At 44.6% G+C, this 22,707-nt stretch overlaps 1 protein-coding gene across 1 annotated transcript in view; it reads left to right on the forward strand.

Moving 5' to 3' along the window:
- DOCK8 (dedicator of cytokinesis 8) overlaps positions 1-22,707 on the forward strand; it is a 220,983-nt gene that overhangs the window by 192,728 nt on the left and 5,548 nt on the right. The window contains exons 40-46 of the mRNA XM_068551869.1: positions 3,742-3,885; positions 5,480-5,611; positions 6,079-6,213; positions 7,635-7,724; positions 11,788-12,024; positions 14,521-14,664; positions 15,899-16,005. Of these exons, the coding sequence (XP_068407970.1) occupies positions 3,742-3,885; positions 5,480-5,611; positions 6,079-6,213; positions 7,635-7,724; positions 11,788-12,024; positions 14,521-14,664; positions 15,899-16,005 (989 nt within the window). The remainder of the gene's footprint in view (positions 1-3,741; positions 3,886-5,479; positions 5,612-6,078; positions 6,214-7,634; positions 7,725-11,787; positions 12,025-14,520; positions 14,665-15,898; positions 16,006-22,707) is intronic.

Here is a 22,707-nt window from a genome sequence, read left to right on the forward strand (position 1 = left end):
CCGCGCACCTAGAGCCCATGCTCCGCAACAAGAGAAGCCACCGCAATGAGAAGCACACCTCAACAAAGAGTAGCCCCCTCACTGCAACTAGAGAAAGCCCGCACGCAGCAACGAAGACCCAATGCAGCCAAAAATAAATAAAATAAATAAATAAATTTATTTTTAAATAAAGAAAGAACCAGATTGACCTGGGAAGGGAAAAAAAGGGCTGAATCAATACTGTCTTAGGATGAGCTGAATATTACCCATAGTTAGCAGAGGGAAGTTGTCTGCTAGGCCTGAAAATTGGTTCAGGCTGGGATGCTCAGTGGCCACTTGGACTGTTTTGGCTGAGTAGTTTAAAACAGTCTTTAGAGGAAACAAAAAATTTTACGAGTACTTTCAGAGGCATAATATGTAGAAATGACAATCCCTGAAACCTGTAACAATATGGTACAGTAAGAGAGCCCTTTTCAAGCCAGACTCACAAAGTCATTTACAAGTGTTTGGATTATTCTTGTTTGAATTTTCATGACTGATTTTATAAAAGGCTCTGTTCTCATTGTTGCTCTTCAACACAATTTTGTGATGCTGTGTGAACCAGAAAGAGAGGACAATTCAGAGTAGCTTTCCCAGGCTTATAGAGTAAGGCACAAAAACTGTTGCTGGTAGAGCCAAGAGCTTCTGATTTCCTGAATACTGTTCACCAGGCAATCTGGGTATTGCCTCATACTGCTAATTCCTCCTTTCTTATGGTCTTCAGTAACAATAGTATTTATTCTATCATTTTATTCTCAGCAAACAAATTTTATTCTCAATTCAGGAATGTTCATTATAAAGCCAAAAATTTAATTCTTATCCAAAAAGCATAAAAAAATCATCTGATTTTGAATCACATAAAAATGAAGAAAGGTATAAAAATCAATTTTAGACATATTTGCTTTTTTGTAAAATTTATTTTGGCCATATGATATTAGCAAGGATAAATATTATAAGTGCTACTCTTTCAATTACCAGAAATCTCTGGGTTTAACACTTAATGTGGAATTATATCAACCTCTTGTCTTGTTTCATTACTATTGCTTATAAATTCTTTTTAATTTGCTTATAGTAAGTCATGCCAAGGTGAGTAGAATAGTTATTCTAGAAACAACAGAAAAACTCCACATTGTCCCTACACGGGAGCATATAGCTCTATTTTTTCATAGCTCTTTATCCACGTATTCATTCTTTTAGGTGATATTTATTGAGCACTTATTCTGTCCTCATGAACTTTACATTCCAGCCAGGGAGAGTGGCATCATACAGCTAATTCTTCCATTTCTTATTCAATTTCAATTATGATAAATGCTGTAATAAAGAGGGACAAGATGCTGTGAGTGTTTATCACGTGACTCAGCCTGGGGGTCATGGAACGCTCAGAAAGATGGGGAACGGGAGGGGGAAGCAGAAGGAACTGTGAAGAATGAGGTCTTCAGAATACACAGAACATGGTGAGTTAGGTGTTCTCAGCTACAGAAGAGAAGCCAAATTATGTTGATGCTTATGAGCCAATTCTCTTTTCTCTCAAATGAGACATACCAAATCTTTTTGGAAATGTGTGCTTGCAAGTGACAGAATACCTAACCCGGACGGACCTAAGGTAAAAATGGAATTTATCAGCTTGCATGAGAGAGATGAGTCTGGAGTAGCACCTGCCAAACTGGACCTAGGGGTCCAAACAATGTCATCAGACCTCAGTGTCATCATCACTTCCTGTCTCTGCTTTCTGTTATGTCAGCTTCATTATTCATAGGCTTCCCACACTCATTGAGAGATATTTATGTTTACATCTTCCCAGGTTCAAGTCCAGGAGAATAGAGAAATGCCTCATTTGTAGCAGTTGCAGAGACAGTTTCAGTGCATCTTATTGGTTCTGACGGGGTCATATGCTCATCTCTGAACCAATCATAGTGGCCAGAGACATGGAATGCTGTGATTGGCTGAGCCAGAGCCAGAGTTGAGGTCCACACCTGGAGTTATGGATGGTTTCTCAAGAGGCTTTACTTTATAGAAGGATGAAGGAATTCTGGGCAGCATTAACTACAGATGTCTGGTGTTGATTTCTTAAATGCTGTGTGCTTTAGTTTTCAACCTTGTTCTGCTCCAGTAAAATTGAATTTTTTGAAAAGAATTATAAACTGGAGATAAATAAATCTGTGCAAGGAAAATAACTCTGAGGCCACAGAATTCCAAGGAACTGAGATCATTGAAATTCTGTGCCCCAGAGTACAATATTTATTCCACAAATGTAGATATGGATACATTCTCACATAACTGCTGTTACTTTCACCTCCCTAATTCTGAAGCCAGGAAAGTCTGCCCAGAATCTTTTCCCTCTGACGACAGCTAATAAGACTGCATAACTGCAAATATATTCCTCTACACGTGGAAAATTGCATACAATACTAACAGTATTCATTTCTTGGGTTATTAGATTCTTTCAACTGAATCTCTTGGACCTTTTATCATTTCCAATTCAGAAACATCATAATAGAAAGACCAGGTTTGAAAGAAAGGCTGGCCACAAAAGGTTCTGAAAGCCTCCTGTATTCCTAAAACTACCTTATAATTTTGGATATGAAGATACAGGACTGTAACAACTCTCTCTTCCTTGACTGCTAAGGATGAGTCACTTGATCTTGCTAGCCAGGCCGACGAGAGGCAGACAGATTTTACTTCACTAGCCAACTCTGGTCAGTTGGTAGTGGCTGAATGGGGTACCATGCTGAGAAGAATTTTGAGACCATATCCAAGCTTCAGGGAAAAGAGTACTATAATTAATTAGTTCTGTCTGCCATGAGTGTAGGCATAAAAGGAATGACAAATGTGCTACCTGTATGCAAGTCCTAAGCTACAAAGGTTTCCAGTTTCTTTTATGTTCCATACGCATTTCTTCTATATCCATGAGACAGGTTGAAGAAAATGATTCTTGACCTGTCAAAAGTATGAGAGTCACTGCCAGAGCCAGAACTGGGGTGAGGTGAGTAAGGCACATGAAGTGCAGAATTTAAGGAAGCACTCACTCTTGGGGTCAAGCAAGTTCAGGGTCACGACTTACAGGACCCTGAGAGTGAGTGTTCCCTAAATTTTGTTTTCACCTTGTTCACCCTAATCCTGGCCCTGATCACTGCATTCTCTATGAGACTTTAAACTCTATGGTTTATGTAAAAGAAAAGTTTGTAGAAAGGAACAAAATGTTTGGGGGGAGAAAAAAAAGTAGTAACTGCTGCATTGCCATAAAGATTTCATAAAGAAGACCTTCTCATTTGCAATTGTCATATGATATTATGGCCGTTCACCTAAAAGCCAAGTCCATCGTAGCAAGTACTTCGGAGGGTCACTCAGCTGGTGAAACAAGGAGCTAGTTAACTGTTTGTTGGCCTTTGGCTTTTAAAAACCACGATCCCTGCTGGACATCCCTTAGGGTCCTTTCTCTAAAACAACTCAACTATTGTTACATTGAAGTAAGTGTCCTTTCTGTATCTCCCAATAGTTAAAAAGAAAAGAAAATCTTGAGTTTTGAAGGCCACTTGTTCTGTGCATTCTTTCAAAATGAGTGGCAGCCAAAGGCTCTTCTGGGTGGAGTTACAGACCTTGTATCATCAGGGATGGTGAGGACCTTGGAGCCACGGCTTCCTCCTCCATGCATTATGGGTTCCTGTGGTGCCTTTGTTGGTCGGATTCCCCTGTTCTCCTGGCTCATACTGTGATCTCTTTCAGAATATTTCTTCCAACGTGCTGGAGGAGTCTGCGGTCTCTGATGACACCCTGTCGCCGGACGAGGACGGGGTGTGCTCCGGCCGGTACTTCACCGAGAGCGGCCTGGTGGGCCTCCTGGAGCAGGCGGCCGAGCTCTTCAGCACGGTCAGTGCACACAGCTGTCCGGGCTTCCACAGTCAGCCCGGACTCTGGTGTCGGTGCCCTGCGTGCCGGTCTTAACGTGCAGCCAGTCCCACTTCATGCTGACACCGCATGCAGGGGCGTGCAGGGGCATGCAGGGCAGGGGAGGGGCTGGAGGACTTTGACATATGTAAATTGCCTCAGCTCTCAGGGAGGCAAGAAGGCCTTTCACCACTGCAATATTCTGGTTTTCACTGCACGCTCACTGGCTGGGCAGCAGTTTCACAGTATTATTTCCATTTAACAGAGGTGGAAACTAAGCCACAAAGAGGGGAAATGGCTTGCCCAGGGTTACACAATAAATCACGAGGCATGTTCTCACTCTCTTATTTTCCCTCTCTTTGAAAAAAGGGACTCAGCTGACAGCTGAGTAATCCTCAGGATTGTCACAGACCAGGGACAGCTCAGAGAAATGTGGGAGTGGAAGCCACGGAGACTCCCCTCGTTAACCTAATCTGGGTCTAAACACTCCTAATAAGAGAAAAATATATAGAGATTAAAAATACATAGATTAAGTCATTGAGATTCAGGGCAGGGAAGAAAGTATGTTGTTCATTTTCATTTTCATAGTTTCCCTACTCCCTCAAATTTGTTTTTTTTTTTTTAATTTATTTATTTTATTTATTTATTTTTGGCTGCACTGGGTCTTCGTTGCTGCTCGTGGGCTTTCTTTAGTTGCAGCAAGTGGGGGCTAGTCTTCGTTGTGGTGCGCGGGCTTCTCACTGCTGTGGCTTCTCTTGTTGCGGAGCACGGGCTCTAGGCACACGGGCTTCCGTAGTTGTGGCACGTGGGCTAAGTAGTTGTGGCTCGCAGGCTCCAGAGTGCAGGCTCAGCAGCTGTGGCACACGGGCCCAGCTGCTCCGCAGCATGTGGGATCTTCCCGGACCAGGGCTCAAACCCACGTCCCCTGCATTGGCAGGCGGATTCTTAACCACTGTGCCACCAGGGAAGCCCTCCCTCAAATTTTAAGCCAAGCAAATATTTAATACTTCACTCTGTTTAGCTGATCCAGTTTTGTTTTCATCTTGATATTTTTCTTTCTTCTCTACTTTTCATTTCCAAGTTTCCATCCTACAATCTATGTATTTTAATTATTATTTTGACTGTCTTCTCTTTTTCCAGCTTTCCCTTTCAGAATTCACATAAAGTCCAAGATACTCTTGTTTTTCCTGGAATTCTAGAAAACCAGGTAGTTAGACCCCTAACTCTTTTCAGGCATGCAATGAACATCTGGCTACAGGAGGACCCCTGGTGACATTTAAATATGCTAAAGCTGCCTTCCTGAATTGTTCTTAGTTCCTGTTGCCAGTCTCCTGTCCTATTTTTTTCCCCAGGAAACCCCTTTTTCCAACTTAACATTATCAAATAGGACCATTTAGTGTGTCTAGTTCAGTTTGAATGCTACAACCATCCCAGAGATGCTCAGACTTTATTCCTGCTCTATAAAATATTGTGGTGCCAGTAATAAATCCATTCTCCAATGCCTAAGGCATTCTGGTTGCTCTTTTAAGTTTCCAGTGGATTAAATTCTCTTTGATTTTTTTCTCCTCTTTCCAAGGGAGGACTGTACGAGACGGTCAATGAGGTCTACAAGCTGGTCATCCCCATCCTGGAAGCTCATCGAGACTTCCGGAAGCTGACCTCCACCCACGAAAAGCTGCAGAAGGCCTTTGACAGCATCATTAGCAAGGTAGCGGGGGGATCCTGGCTAACAGGTCCTATAATCTGGCAGCAGGTGACCGTGTCTCAGAGATGCTTAGCCCTCCTTCCTCTCTAGGGAGTGATTTACCTTAAGGACATCATTACTGTAGCTCTCTCCTATCAAACGGAAGAGGGCTGAGAATAGACAGAGGACCGTAATTCAAACCGTGAAAGAAGGCAGCTTGAATTACTTTACAACCAGGAATGTGAAAATCTTAAATTCACTTAAGAGAAGTCCTAGAAATCTTTCATGGGATTTTTTTTTTTTTTTTGCTATTATTTCCCAAGTTTATTCCATAAACATTAAAAAAAATTTTAAAGGAGTGAATTCTGTTTGTATTAGCCACAGGAATAAAATGCTTTATAACCCAACAATAAAAGACTCCTGCCCTCTCATCTCAATGGATCCTCATGAATTGCATAACTAAGGAGAGGTTTTCTTATTTTGTTCATCAGGGTCACAAGAGAATGTTTGGAACCTACTTTCGAGTTGGTTTCTATGGATCCAAATTTGGGGACTTGGATGAGAAAGAATTCATTTACAAAGAGCCTGCAATTACCAAGCTTCCTGAGATCTCTCATAGACTAGAGGTAAGACAAGTGATTCCGGGTGATTGACATTGTGTACTTTACACCAACAGGTCAGAGTGGGTCATTACAACAAAACCAAGAGTCATGGATTCCTCATTGATCCATATATAAAGTTTCCCACATTGCTTGTATAATATCAAGATATTAGGTGAGATCATGAGGTACAGCAAGATAAGGATAGCTTTCCCCTAAGATTCTGTACATACTTTTCAAACTTTGTAAGTTTATATGGTGAATATTTTCAGGAGCATCCAAATTCAATCAGTGTCATGTGCTTTCTTATAAACCTTTCCAAATTTTAGTAATAGTTTTTCAGCTTGAAGTTTGTCATCTTGACTTCGAAGTCATAGGGCCAGATTATCAAATTACCCCTAGAAAATGCTGTGGTCATCCTTTTGGTGTCACCAGACACTTCCCACTTCTGACATGGAGATGCTTGACTATAGGCCCACTGTGACCTGGAACAAATGAACTCTCCCTGCTGACCAAGGGGCACCCCTCTTTGGATAATCAGAGTCAGTGTCCCATTCCATGGGCTGGCAGCCCCTATCCAACCTGCTGTTTACATTTGATCCGTAACGTAGCAGAAGAGAGCAGCATGTTCTTGGAGGAAAGGCTGGAGAAAAGGAGAAACAACACAGAGAAAAGCGAGAAAAAAAGAAACAGACGTTGAAAGGGCCAAGCACTAAGAACTCAGGAGGAAAGTTAAGGGGTGCCCTCAAAACAAAACCATCTCAGACTGAATAACTGGGGTCCCCTGAACTGCTGACAACAACCAGAGATTCACTTCTTTGCTTTCTTGCTATTGCTTTGAATTTATGCCCTTTCGTGGCTGTCAAACTTAAAACACTTTCATTGTCAAATTGATCCATCCATGCCAAATGAGACAAGAGACTTTAATCCTTACTTGACCCAAAGAAGCCATGGCTCAGAGTGGTTGGGTGACTTGCCCAAAGTCATTCAGCTCATGAGAGGAATTAGCAATTGACCCCAGGCCACTTGGTTCCCTAATATGTTTCCCCAATTTAGTACTAGAGGCATATATTTTATCTTCCTGTGCACTGTGGTTTGTCCCATTATGGGAAGCCTGGTGACCTCCAAAACCCTAGGGTACAAAAGGCTAGAAGTAAATATTTCCATGCCCCTGGAGCATCTTTAGGAAATATGATGATGTTGGTTGAATTAGATGTCAAGCATACAGTTTATAGGGAAGCATATATCAGTTTGCAATGCTGGACTTCCTTATGTTCTTATTTTTGTCTCAGGAAATGCTGAACTTGCCTCATTAGCTCAGAGGGACTTTCAGTAATCAAAGAGCACATTCTCCCTTACACTTGTTCCAAACGTATTCCACTTCTGAGAGACAAAGAGTTGCAATATAGTAAAATAACCTTTATAATCTGTTGGTTTCTCTTGCCTAGGGATTTTATAGTCAATGTTTTGGTGCAGAATTTGTGGAAGTGATAAAAGACTCTGCTCCTGTGGACAAAACCAAGTTGGACCCTAACAAGGTATGGGAAAATTGCAAAAAATAACCATCAGGCTCTGATTCCCTTTGTTCCTCACCCAAAAACATAACATGACCTCCTCTGTCTGGACTCTTCAAGTCATTTCAACGCAGCCAAATTTTTTTTGTCTACGGTTTAACTACTATTTGGTTAGGTCTTAAAGAAACAATACTCAAAGGCAGGGATCATAATAGGAGCTACCAGTTATTAAAGATCATCTGTGTGCCTGACACTACATTAGACCCTTTACTACATCATTTCATTTCATCCTCCTAAAGCTTTTTGAAATGTGTTGTTATTCCTATTTTACAGATGAGAAAAGAAAGGGTAAGCAACTTTCCAAAATCATGCAAGTGTCAAAACCAGTATTCAGACTCAGGGTCTGTCATCCTCAAACCTGCACTTTTTTTTTAAAGAAGATTCTTTTTTAAAAAACTTTTATTTATTTATTTTTGGCTGTGTTGGGTCTTCATTGCTGCGCGTGGGCTTTCTCTAGTTGCAGTGAGCGGGCGCTACTCTTCATTGCAGTGCGCGGGCTTCTCATTGTGGAGGCTTTTCTTGTTGCGGAGCACGGGCTCTAGGCGCACGGGCTTCAGTAGTTGTGACTCGCAGGCTCTAGAGCGCAGGCAATTGTGGCCTATGGGCTTAGTTGCTCTGCAGCATGTGGGATCTTCCCGAACCAGGGCTCGAACCCTTGTCCCCTGCATTGGCAGGCGGATTCTTAACCACTGCGCCACCAGGGAAGTCCCAAACCTGCACTTTTTTTTTTTTTTAATATTTATTTATTTATTTATGGCTGTGTTGGGTCTTCGTTTCTGTGCGAGGGCTTCCTCTAGCTGCGGCAAGCGGGGGCCACTCTTCATCGCGGTGCGCGGGCCTCTCACTATCGTGGCCTCTCTTGCTGCGGAGCACAGGCTCCAGATGCGCAGGCTCAGTAATTGTGGCTCACGGGCCCAGCTGCTCCGCGGCATGTGGGATCTTCCCAGACCAGGGCTTGAACCCGTGTCCCCTGCATTGGCAGGCAGATTCTCAACCACTGCGCCACCAGGGAAGCCCCCAAACCTGCACTTTTAATCACTTCTCTTTATTACCCTTCTATTAAAACCTTGAATCCTCAATTTAAAATATGTTGAAAAGCTACAAACTTCTCACTGACAGCATTTGGTGGAGGCCTTCTTTTCAGCCAAGTGCAGGGTCATTGTGCTGTTGGAGGAATGATGAAAAGGGCTTGGACTTCAGTTTCCTCACTTTTCAGGTGAGGGTGTATTCTATCTCACCCCCAGTTGGGTGTACTGCAGTACAATTCTGATGCTCACCACCCAGAGTTAGGGTCAGACTCCACCAGTTACAGGCTCGTCCTGCAGAGATTGCCCTAACTTCAGACACCAGCCTCAAGTGGGACCCCAGGCCGCTTGCACTTCTGACCAGACAAATACAAATTTGTGGGTTCCCATAGCACCTCTCAGTAGATAACCCACTAGAATGCCTCACAGAACTCAGAAAAGGGCTACACTGATGATTATAGTTTCATGATAAAGGGTACACATAGGGCAAGATCTGGGACGTATCCCAGAGTTTCTATGCCCTCTCCTTGTGGAATCCAGGCACGTCAGCCTCCTGGCATGTCACTGTGTTCACCAACCAGGGAAGTCTACCAAGCCTTGGTGTCCAGGGTGTTTACTGGGGTCTCATTACATAGGCATGGTTGATTAAATCATCAACTACATTACCGAACTCAATCTCCAGCCCCCTCCTACCCCAGCAGTCAGGCTGGCCCAGAGTCTCAGATCTCTAATCAGAAGGTCGTTCTTTTCGATGACCAGCCACCATCCTGAAGCCATCTAGGGACCCACCATGAATTACCTCATGAGAATAACAAAGACACTTCTATCACTTAGAAAATTCCAAGGGTTTTTGAAGCTCTGTGCCAGGAAAGAAGGACAAAGGCCAGATACATTCTTTATTATACCACAGGGTGATGCCTGCCTGCTCAGTCCAGCTCACAGACAGATATGCACATGAGAGAGCTTTCTAAGCTGCTGGAAATAATGCAAGTTCAAGGTATTTTTAAGGGCTGAGGGACAGAGGAGCAGTCATCATCTGGCAGGCCTGTAAAATGAAGAGTTCAAACTCTTTCAGTTCTGTCCTCCAGGATATTATGAAGATGATGCAAGTAGGGAGAAGTGTCCAAATTTAAGAGTTTGTTTTTCTACACATTTCAAAGGACTCACTCACTTCAGATACACTCCCTAATCTAGCCTGGAAGCAATAACTCTGGTAAGTAGCTGAGCTAAGCTTCACACAGAAATGTTTGACGTCTCTGAAAGACAGGATTGGCTGTGTGCCCACGGTGATCTGTGCACAGCACATGCCACGTAGAGTTACCAGTGACATCCCTGACGCGGTGCTCTTTTCTCCTCTGTTAAAACGCCCAAAGTAGGTTGTGAGAGTTTTAAATGAGAATCTGCAGCCAGAATTACAACCAGATTTCATCACACTCAGTAGTGATTTATGGTTTGAGGTCAGTGACCTCATCTGTCCATTTCAGTGGGTGGGTGTTGCAGTGACTATAGTCATTGTCATTCTTTTTTTTTCTTTTAATAAATTTATTTATTTATTTATTTTTGGCTGAGTTGGGTCCTCGTTGCTGTGCGCGGGCTTCCGCTACTTGCGGCAAGCGGGGGCCACTCCCCGCTGTGGCGCACAGGCCTCTCACTGCGGTGCCTTCTCCCCTTGCGGAACATGGGCTCCAGGCTCACCGGCTTCCGTAGTTGTGGCACGTGGGCTCAGCAGCCGTGGCTCACGGGTTCTAGAGCGCAGGCTCAGCAGGTGTGGTGCTCAGGCCCAGCTGCTCCGCGGCATGTGGGATCTTCCCGGACCAGGGCTCGAACCCGTGTCCCCTGCATTGGCAGGTGGACCCTCAACCACTGCGCCACCAGGGAAGCCCAAGGCCTTCTTTTTAAATAAGTGCTCTTTTTCATAGTATGTTTGTGTGGGTTCATGTGTTTGTGTGTACATTTTTTAAATGAAATACATGCAGTAAAATTCACTTTTTTGGTGTTTATTTCTATGAATTTTGACAAGCACATGGAGCCACCACCAAAATCAGACACAGAAAAGTTCCATCACCCCAAAATATTTCCCCATGCCTCTTTGTAGTCATTCCCTCCCTCTGTTTTCAGCCCCTGACAGTCACTAATCTGTATTCTGTCTTTGTAGTTTTGCTTTTTCCAGAATGCCACATAAATGGAATTATGTAGTGAATAAATGGAATCATATAGCCTTTTGAGTCTGGCTTCTTTCACTTAGCACAATACATTTGAGATTTATCCATCTTGTAATGGTTCATTCCTTTTTATTGCTGAGTAGTATTCTGTTGTAGGGATGTACCACCGTTTGTTTATCCATTCCCCACTTGAGGGGCATTTGGGTTGTTCCTATTTTTTGTCTATTATGAATAATGCTGCTATAGACATTTGTGTACAGGGTTTAGTGTAAACACAAGTTTTCATTTCTATTGGGCACATGCCCCGGATTGGGATTGCTGGGTCGTATGGTCAGTATAATGTAACTATATAAGAAACTGCCACCTGTTTCCTAAGGTGGCTGCACCATGGTGCATTCCCACCATCAGTGTATGAACACTCCAGCCGCTCCCCATCCTTCTCAGCCCTTGGTATTGTCAGTTTTCTTTAGTTTGGCCATTCTAATAAACATGCAGTGGTCATAGTTTTCTGAAAAGGAAAGTTTTGCTTCTTCTGAATAGCAGTTGGCAAACTCTCATGCCAAGTTTCAGTTGGATCAGCAACACTGCTAGGAGGGGCAGCTTGTGGACCTGACTTCCCACGGGCACACTCCCGTCCCTTCGCCCAGTCCTGTCTCTCATATCCCTGGCGTGGAGAGGAAGGATCGCCGATGGCTGATGTCTCGCCCGATGCTCTCAGCTTCCGTGGCTTTTGTGAGCGCAGAGGGGTGGTGCTGCCACTCTGTGTTCCGCGTGCCCCCCAGCGCATCCTGGGCAGTAGTCTGCAGACCAGCTCACCCCTTGCCTTTCCCCCCCTTTCAGGCCTACATCCAGATCACTTTTGTGGAGCCCTACTTTGATGAGTATGAGATGAAAGACAGGCTAACCTACTTTGAGAAGAATTTCGATCTGCGGAGGTTTATGTACACCACCCCCTTCACCCTGGAGGGCCGGCCTCGGGGAGAGCTGCACGAGCAGTACCGGCGGAACACTGTCCTGACCACCATGCACGCCTTCCCCTACATCAAGACCAGGATCAGGGTCATCCAGAAGGAGGAGGTAAAGGCACTGGAGGGCATGGGCTCTGGACACAGGCCACCACTGAGTGAGTGGGCCTGGGTCACCTCCCAGGATGACACACAAACCTCCTTCATGCTCCTTCATGGCAGACTCGAGTGAAAATCTAAAAAGAGATGCCTTTGAAATATTATTATGGTGGTTATCCTCTCACTCTCATGGTGCCAGGGAATCCCATTTAGGCAGCTACATGTTTTATAGCACACTTTATATGTAAGTATTTTCTATTTTAAAGTTATATCTTTAACATACATATATGTACACAATTATAATACTATGTCTTTATATTTTAATGGTAAATTTACATGAAATATAAAAGTTTACAATATTTTATATTAGATTTTTATATATTTAAAAGCTTACATGTGATTCAGGCAGCGTTCTGTTGTTAATCGTCAGAGGCAGGAACAGCAAGTGAGCAGCCCCAAGGAGCTGGTGTTGAGCTGGAAGAGGGCACCATGCCAGTCAGACAGGAGACCAGTTGTCTTCTAGCCCCAGCATCCTCCTGTGACATTGCACAAGACACTTAGCTTCATTCTGTTTCCTTATCTAAATGTTGATACAGGGAAGACCTCTTTCTTTTTTCTGGTTCCATGTGTAGCAGAAGTCTTCAAATTCATTGTAATGACACTGATCAAGAAAATGTCTCAAGCTACAGAACTGCTCAAAATTAGACATACTGTAAATATTTTCTTTTACTTTAAAACATACACATGTGCACTTATTTGTCATTCATTTTGTGTAGAGCCACAGCCTTGTCTGTGATTTAGGGTTGGCTGATCACGATTCAGCACTGTCTTTCTTGTATAAACCATATGCAATGTCCACCCATATGCAATGTCCACGATGTTCAGTTTTGGTTTCTGTAAAGCAGAGTGAGAGCTTAAAGATCCTTGTTAAATAATATAAGAGCAGAATGCTTCTGGATTTTTATGATTTTTTTTCCCCCTAGCCTTTTACCGTTGTCTTGTGCACACCTAATAAGACAGGAATCTTTTATAGCAACTTGCTTTCATGACATCTTGCCCAAGCATTAGCTTGGTTTTCATAGAAACAACTCTTCTTCTTTCCACAGCCATAGTTCACCAGTTTATGCATTACTGAATTAGATTAGGTCATTAAAATAACAAGTGTAACAGGCATAAGCAAGTTGGTGAACAAACACTGATGAGTTGTGGTGAATACACACCTCCTTGGAAGGAGCACAGGGACTGAGGTTACTGGAGAGCCACCCACCAGCTCAAGTGTTCAGCAATCACATCAGAGAGTGGTTTTCACAGAGGGCAAAGGAAGCCAGAACTGATGACTCAGCTAAGAGAAGGTTTGTTTAGAAGGCATCTGCTGTATTTCTTACTGTTTTAGACTTTTGAGCACTAGGACGTGTCGGCACAGCACAGAAATAAATTCATGGTCCCAGTAAGAGTCCTCACAATTTTTCTGGGCCATTTGTAGTTCCCTAAGAACCTCAGTGTGTTAGTTTGTTAGAGCTGTTATAACCAAGTACCACAGACTGGGTGGCTTAAACAACAGAAATTTCTTGTTTTATAGTTCCAGAGGCCAGAAGTCAAAAATCAAGATGTTGGCAGGGTTGGTTCCTTCTGAAAGACGTGAGGGAAGGATCTATTCCGGACCTCTTTCCTTGGCTTGTAGATGGCTGCCTTCTCCCTGTGTTTCTTCACATCATCTTCCCTCTGTGCATGTCCCTATGTCCAGATTTCCTCTTCTTATAGGGACATATAGGTCATATTGGATGAGGGCCCATCCTAATGACCTCCTTTGAACTTGGTTACCTCTTTAAAGACCCTGTCTCAAATAAAGTCACATTCCGAGGTACTGGGGTTTAGGAATTAAATACTTGAATTTGGAGGGGACGTGACTCCATCAATAAAATTCAGAAAAGGTCATACTCCAAGCCAATAGAATTTAGCAACTAGCAGATTGACCCTTAAGAGAATTGTTTACTAAGAATTCACCTTCAGGGTGAGTTAGAAAAGGCACACGTGATGCCAAAATCTTGTGTTATGGTGGAGAAGAAAATCTTGAATGCTGTGCTTCTAATAGCTTTCCCAATTATAAGTCAAGCAACTTCTTAAACAACAGGAAAGGAAATCTAACAGTGTAGAAAAAAACATGGATTTTGAATGTAGACATTATTGTGGTCAAAATCTGACCTCCCCACCTACGACCTGTGTCACTTACTTAACCTTACAAATCCCTCTTTGATTGCAAGGTGGAGAGAATAGGAAGTTGTTTAAAGAAGTACATCATAAATGCGTGTAAAGTTCCTGGAACATAATAAGTACTCAAGAAATGTTAGGCTCTTCCTTCCTCTTAACCTGTCCTGATTATTCTAAATTTCTCTGAAAGCCTTCTTAGCTGCTGCTTCAAACCCAGGTGTCCTCTTTGTCATAGCTCCAGGTTTGTCTATGGCTTATAAGACCTGACAATGACTTTCCTACATTTATGTCTTACGTTCAGTTTGTTTTGACACCAATCGAAGTTGCCATTGAAGATATGAAGAAGAAGACCCTGCAGTTAGCAGTTGCCATTAACCAGGAACCTCCTGATGCCAAGATGCTTCAGATGGTGCTGCAAGGCTCCGTCGGAGCTACTGTCAATCAGGTAAGCAAAACCAGCTGGTGGCAACTCCTCTGGTTCTTGTTATTTTGACTTTTGTTACTATATGTCTGCACCCTCCTTTCTTGAGGTCGATGAGGAGTCTGATCAACATACAAATGATGTTCCTAAACTTAGACTGAACGCTTGAGGAGGTCCCTTCTGCTTCACGTAACAACCCAAGGTAGACAAGGAATCCTAGAGATGAGTGGACCGTGTCTAAGGAGTACCATTTTTTGGAGAAGTTGGGGCCAGTCCTGGCAATATGATCCAGATGGAGTGCTTAGTCATGCCCAATTTAGGCAGAGTTGTTGCAAGGCTTGAGATAAATCTGAGAAGGCCTGTAGGAGAGAAGGGAAAGGGTCTAGGACATTGAACCCCTGGGTCAGTCACCAGATGAAACCAGTGTGCCAGGAGCGTTGCTAAGCAGGAGTGACCTGGAACCGGCTTCTTGGGCCACTTCAAAACAGACTGGATCTTCTCAGATCCATTAGAATTCTAACTCCGATCTCAGCACGGAGCTAATCCGGCCTCAGATGGAGGGTGTACTAGCTTAGTTCTCTCTGTCCAGTGTGGTTCCTTAATTTCAGAACCAGATCTGCACACCTCCACACGCAAAAACTCAATGAGTGCCGTGACCCTTTCCTCACTCGGCACAACTGGACTCCCCAGCAAAAATTCTCTGTCCACATAATATCAAGGGGACAGAAATAGTATTTGTTACATTTCCATGATCAGAAAATATTAGGAAGCTTTTGCTTTTGTAAGTCGCAATCTTTTAATGAAAATGGAAGACTTTATAAGCCCACAACCATAGATTACACATGTACTATGCATATCTCTGACTCAAGCCAGCAATTACGCAAAATGGTGCTTGCCACTAGGGCAACTAGACAAATGAATATGAATGGCTGGATCAAGACAATCTCTATTTTTGGAAAAGCAACTCTAATCACATACCCTTTGATGTAGTATATTACCTTTCTATATGAAGGAAAATCTGTAATTAGTAGTATTTGATTAAGGAAATACATTTATACTTTTGAATATTCTCCTAAAGCTGCGAACTCCTCCTAAGGAATCAGCATTTCCCTGAGAAGTTCAAGACCTTCCTTGATTTTTTGTTTCGGTCAAACTAACAAGATTAAATGTTCAAACTACGACCTCACTCCCAACATTTCCTCCCAAGTAATTTCACTTTCTTTCCAACATCAGTAATGTTTTTCACTTTTCCCATCAGGGACCACTGGAAGTAGCCCAAGTGTTTTTGGCTGAAATTCCAGCTGACCCAAAACTCTATCGACATCACAACAAGTTGAGATTATGCTTTAAAGAATTCATAATGCGGTAAGAGGGGAAATGGCTGGGATTTTAGTAGAGCAGTGGTTTTCAAAGTGTGGTCCCCAGGCCAGCAGCTTCAGCTTCACTTGAGAAATTTGCTAGAGAGGAAAATTCTCAGATACCGATCAGACCTACTGAGTAAGACTCTCCAGAGGTGGGACCCAGCAACCTATATCTTAACAAGTCCTCCGGGGGATTCGGATGCACGCTCAAGTTTGAGAAGCCTGCACAGAACAACACTACTTGCACTAGTAACTAACAAACTGTATGGTGCTTTCATATTTATCATCTCACATTGCAAAATAAATCTTCATTTTACAAAAGAGGAAATGGAGGTTCAGAGACGGGAAATGATTTTACTTAAGGTTACACAGCAAGTTAGTAGCAGAGCTGAGTTCAAACCAGGTCTTCTGAATCCAGGTAGCGCATACTTCCTTCGACGTGCTGATATTCCACTGGTGAATTAGAGCCTGAGAGGTTCTTGGCATTGGCAGTCTTTGTAATTTCCCATATCATGCAATAACTTATTTTTATAAATGTAAAAGACACTGCCTCAAATTGAGAGATAGAGGCGAGATTCTAAAACTAGAATTTTACAAAGGTATCAATCGTCTCTATGGCAATTCCCACTGGCAGACAGGCATCATCTCCGCTCCTGAATTCTTCAGTAGAGCTGGCTCCAAGAGCAGCCTGTTCAGGCTGGATAGGAAGTGAATCTTGGGACAAGGTCTTGCAAGCTGCTGCAATGCAGACAGGTATACTGGGACTCCTGTGGCCCTAAAAGGAATGATGATGAAGGATGTGGATGGCACCTCACCCATAAGAGAGAAGGACATCAGAAATACATGTACTAATATTTCTTTTCACCCAGAATCTTAGAGCAGCATATAAAATATAGGAATATCTTCACTTGGCAGATGGGGATAAAGGAGGCTAAAAGTTAAAGTTTGCTAAGTTCAGTGAAAACCCACCAGAATGCTAGTGTCAGGTGAGGTTCTCCTCCTTCACAGGCTTTGGTGAGACGTATGTAAATTTGCTACGTATAAAGGAGACATTCTTTGTCCTACAGTGAATCTCAGCTGCTTAGTAATAGGGGTGTGTGTGTGTGTGTGTGTGTGTGTCTGTGTGCGTGCACACTATACATATGCACATACATACACATGCACAGACAGAAATTATATTTATTAATGTTTTGTATTTGAATTGTTTCCTGTATTTCATAACAATTTTGACATTACGCAAAATCTAGATATTCTTCAGTAAAGAGTGCATTTTCATAAAACAAAAGGCTAGAAAAATATTGGGGGAATTTTTAAAGATCAGGGCTTCCCTGGTGGCACAGTGGTTGAGAATCTGCCTGCCAATGCAGGGGACACGGGTTCGAGCCCTGGTCTGGGAGGATCCCACATGCCGCAGAGCAACTGGGCCCGTGAGCCACAACTACTGAGCCTGCGCGTCTGGAGCCTGTGCTCCGCAACAAGAGAGGCCGCGACAGTGAGAGGCCCGCGCACCGCGATGAAGAGTGGCCCCCGATTGCCACAACTAGAGAGAAAGCCCTAGCACAGAAATGAAGACCTAACACAGCCAAAAATAAATAAATAAATAAATAAATAAAAATTTAAAAAAAAAAAAAGGAATGTTTTAAAAAAAAAAATTTTAAAGATCAATTTACTTTCCACGTATCTTCATATAAAGTGAAGTTATTGTGAAAGGCCCATGAAGGTGGCAGTGGCCCGGGCCTCTCTGGACCTCTGCAAGGACCTGTGAAATGTTTAATGAGCACACACTAGGACCCAGGTATGATAGTAGTTGTAGGAATACAGGAGCTGGGTATTCCTCTGCTCCTGACAATAGGACTTTTACCTGGCTAAATAACAAAGGAATGCAGCATGTTCTAAGAACTGCGGAGAGTACACAAAATATAGGGCTACAGAGTTCAGAAAGGAACAGTCAGTTGCAGTCTGGAGTGGCTAGGGAAAGCTTTGTGGGAAAACATCACTTAAACCTTGTCTTGAGTATGTAGGTGGTAGGAAGGGGGCAGCGGGAAGACAGAGGCATTACTGGGAAAGGGACCAACAGGAGCACAAGACACAGAGGCAGGGGTGTCCTTGATACGTCTGGGCTCCTCTGAGCTGGCAAGAGCAGTGCATTCTGTGTGCATGCCAGCACAGGGAGGGGAGCCTGGGAAGACAGCACTATTGATAAATGGGGCTCTGAATAGAATATAGATGTAAAAGGAAGCTTGCTAAGAGAAGTGATTTTTTAGTTAAAGTGTCCTTATAAAATCCCTAACGAACATGCATTTTCTAATTAGCTTCCAGCTCCAGGACAAGTGACTACAAAGAAAACCAGAGCTGAGTAAAACTAGTCTCAGGCAAGATACACAAAAGGAAATGGATTTTCTTAGGGATGATCCTTTAACAAAGTCATGTATTGTTAGACTTTTGATGGTGCAGTTATCTTTCTCCCCAGATGACTTGCAAAAATGTTGGATTTCCAAAATCAAATTCACCATTTACAACGTTGTTCTCCAACCCTTCCAATGATTCCTATGGGAAACTAGGCTGTAGTTCTACCTTCCCCCTGCTGGGTGGGTTGCCGCCCTGTTCTAGGAATGCCACAAGAATATCTGTCAGCGCTTCTCAAACTTCACTGTGCAAAACAAATGACCTGGGGATCTTGTCAAAATGCAGATTCTGATTCAGTAGTTCTGGGGTGGGCCTGAGACTCTGCATTTCTAACAAGCTCCCAGGTGCTGCTGAAGCTGCTGGATGGGACCGATCTTTGAGCAGAGGCTGCAAGGCTGTAGAGGTTGCTTGATTGCCGCCATCTCACATTTTCTCCTCCCTGCCCCCTCCCCGAGGGCTTCATGCGTCAGGTCCTGCCTCCTGTCACTCACCCTTTTTCCTCCCCTTTCCTCCCTTCACAAGAGGAAATGTGCCATTACTATTAACACCTTTGAACAACTATAGATGCCAGTTCATTCATTCAGCAAACACTTATTGAGCCCATACTTTGTGCCAGGCACCCTGCTACCTGTGTGCAAAGATGAAGTTCCAGTACAAATGAGACAAGGCTACAGGCAAAACAATACTTCTGCTCAGTACTTCATTGTCAAAGTCAAAGTACAGTGACTTTCATTCCACTTTATTTCACATGCATCAAAGGTAGTGGGTGAGATTGTGGTGAAGGTTGCATAACTGTATTAATCTACTAAAACTAATCAAACTGTATATTTACAAGGGTAAATGTGATGATCTGTAACTCATACCCTCAGTACAAGTAGTAGGTGAGGAAACCTTCCTTTCCTCCATTGCTTAATTGCTTCTCAAGTCCAATCAGCAAGTCACAGCTTTGTAATGAATAGAGGAATTGTTTGGTCAAGTTGTTTGCACCTGTGTGTTTTCTCCCCGGAACCTGCTATCAGCAGATATGATGCAGGAGTGGAAAATGTTTGGGGGTGAAACCGTTCCCGGTTTTGCCTTGAGTGAGCTCCAGCTTCTCAGCAGACTTGGGCTGTAGGTCGATGAGCCCAGGTTTCCAAGGTGAACATAAGTGAGCCTTCCAAGGCTGATTGCTAATAACGGAAATGTACGCTTGCTGGGTACACTGTAGCTGGGTCCTGCCCCTGGGCAGTGGCCTGTGTGACTCAGCTGTAGCGGGCCTGGATGAAGCCATAAGGAACCTGGCAGGCTGACCTGCTGCCGCTGATACCTGATGCAGCCAGTCCTGCGGCTCTTCAGATGGTTGCCAAGTTGGGGCCTGGATCCCCTTCTGAAACATCTCAGGGTTTCAGAAGCCACGATGGAGAGGTACAACATACTGTTTCCCTCCTCTGCTCCCCAGAGCACCCAGACCATTTTAAACACTGCAATCTGTGCCAGTCTGTGGTTTTAAATTTTCCTCTTACATTTCTGTCTTAGTCAGCTTGGGCCACTATAGCAAAATACCACAGACTGAGTAGCTGAATAACAGACATTTATTTCTCGCTGTGCTGGAGGCTGGGAAGTCCAAGATTAAAGTGCCAGCAGATTCAGTTCCTAGGGAGAACCCTCTTGCTGGCTTGTAAATGGCCACTTCTCACTGTATCTTCACATGGTAGAGAGACGAAGAAGACAGCTCTCTGGTCTGTTTCTACAAGGGCACTAATCCCATCATGTGGGTCCCACTCTCATGGCCTAATTTAAAGCTTCATTCTTCCTAAAGGCCCCACCTCCAAATCCCATCACATGGAGGTCACATGTGAATTTTGGGGGGAACACAAACCTTCAGTCCATAACACGTGAACTTTCTCATTCCTATAAAGACTAAGTGATTTTTAAATTCATTTTTATATTTAAAGAAAAGATAGCAGGACTCAATGGCACCAGGCCCAGGTTGCCTTTAAGGGACACAGTTTCAGATACATCAGTAGAGTTCCACCGCATAAATGGTCATAGAGTCTTAACGGGAGTTAAGATCTGTGAAGAGGAAGGAGAGGGAATTTGCCAAAGTGGCCTAAGGAAAACCAACTGTGTGTAGCGTGGGTGGAAACAGAAGCAGTAGGTGAAAAGCGATCTGAGTATTTGGTGGGAAAACGAAGCCTGAAACATTACGAGAGGTTGCTCGGGAGCAGGTCCATAGCAGGGACGTATGAAGGACTTCTGTCCCTTTTCCAGGTCACAGAGACCTGTCTTAGTGGGCCTAGGAGGCTGGGTGGAAAACTGAGAGCCAAGTGGAGCAGCACATACACACACACACACACACACACGTGCACGTGGCTTCCCCCTCCCATCCCTTCTGCAACCATTCTCAAGAGAAAAAATCCATTTCCATTACAGTGCTATCCTGTCCTCCTCTCTTAGCGCGTCTCCACCCCCGGTTCTCTTGAACAAGGTCTCGGTCCTCAGGGCTTGACGGGGCTCTCACTTCAGGGCCAGGGCACTGCGTGGGAGGGTGTCTGGGCTGACTGTGAATTCGAGAATAGTGTGCGATCGTCGGAACCACAGGCCTCTGTAACTCCTCAGGACAGAAGCCCAGGGCCCAAGGAGGCGGAAGACAGCGTAATGTGAGTCAGGCCCTAGAGACTAGCCTAGAGTCTGATCTAGGCGGACCCCACCCCCCGCCTGGGTTCTGGGGTGTTCAGCATGTCCTCAGAACCTGCTTCCAGGTGTCAGACTCGAGACTGGACACCTTCCCAAGCCCGTAGTCCCAATCTTGCCCCCTTAGGAGGAGGAAGCAGGGCCACTGTGACTTCCCCGAGGGAGGCAGCCACGCCGGCCCCTCTGGGGCCGCCCAGCCAAGGGAGGTAGAGGGGGCTCAGGGGGACAGCCGGAGGATGCAGCCGCGGCTGCTCCTGTCTGCCCTGGGGTGCGCTCCCTGCCCCCGTGGTGCCCTGCTCCTTCAGCCTCAGGCGCCTCCCCACCAGCAGCCGCGGGGGCACCCAGGACAGTGCTCCTGTTGGGCTGTCTCCCCACGCTGCGCTCCAAGAGAGGCAGGCCACGCCGCCTGCACAGCACTCCTCCCGTAGCCGCTCGGCCAGGTCCTCACACGCCCGACACCATTTCATCCTCATAAACCCACTTTATAGATGAAGGAAGTGCAGGTGAAGGAGACCACGATTAGCCCAAGGTCACACAGCAAGTAAGTGGCAGAACCAGGAATTAGGCTAGCCTTCCATTGAGACCAGCTGCCCTTGGGATCTGGGGTTTGGTAGAGGTCGGGCTGGGAGGGAGGAAATGCAGGGGACAGCGCTGGAGAAAGCCACTGGGAGGTGCCAGCCGAGGTGGCTCTGACCAGGGGACCCTCACATCCACTGCAGCTCTTCCTGTGGAAAGGCCAGATGTTCCTTTGGTACCCTGCCCCCAAATAATCCTTCCTTAACTTAAAGGGCCTGGAGCATATATATCACTCCAGTCACGGGAGGAGGTGGGGAGCCAATCCCTCAGTTTCTCCGGTATCTCTCCTCTCACTCCAGCAGCTGTGTTTTTTCACTGGACCTTAGGTGGAGACTTGCTAAAGTGTTACCAGGAAGAAGATGAGAAAGGCAGAATACTACAAATTGGGACTCCAGAGAGAATAGTTCCAACTTGAGACCAAGGCTGTATGCCTGGATTCTAGCTGGAAGGGTCAGGGTCTTTCCTAGGCAGCATTTGTGGTGTTGGGGTTATGAGTGTGGGCTCTCGGGCCCAGTTGCCTGGCTTCAAATATTCACTCTGGGACTTCCCTGGTGGCACAGTAGTTAGGAGTCCACCTGCCACTACAGGGGACACGGGTTTGATCCCTGGTCCGGGAAGATCCCACATGCCACAGAGCAACTGAGCCCGCGTGCCACAACTACTGAGCCCGCGTGCCACAACTACTGAAGCCCATGCACCTAGAACCTGTGCTCCGCAACAAGGGAAGGCACCACAATGAGAAGCCCATGCACCGCAACAAAGAGTAGCCCCCGCTCGCTGCAACTAGAGAAAGCCCATGTGCAGCAACGAAGACCCAACACAGCCAGAGATAAAACAATACGTAAATAAATAAATAATATCTACTCTGCCTTAACTAGCTGTGTGACCTTGGGCTAGTTACCCAACCTTAGTTTCCCCAACTGTAAAATGGGAATAAAATAGTAACTACCTCTTAAAGTTAGTATCAAAAGAGTCAATTCGGAGAGCTTAGAACAGGACTTGGCACATATGAAGTGACTGATGAATATAACGTTATGGGGCAAGTAGAAAT

Source organism: Eschrichtius robustus, chromosome 10 (assembly GCF_028021215.1).
Source record: "Eschrichtius robustus isolate mEscRob2 chromosome 10, mEscRob2.pri, whole genome shotgun sequence".
Lineage (NCBI taxonomy): Eukaryota > Metazoa > Chordata > Mammalia > Artiodactyla > Eschrichtiidae > Eschrichtius > Eschrichtius robustus.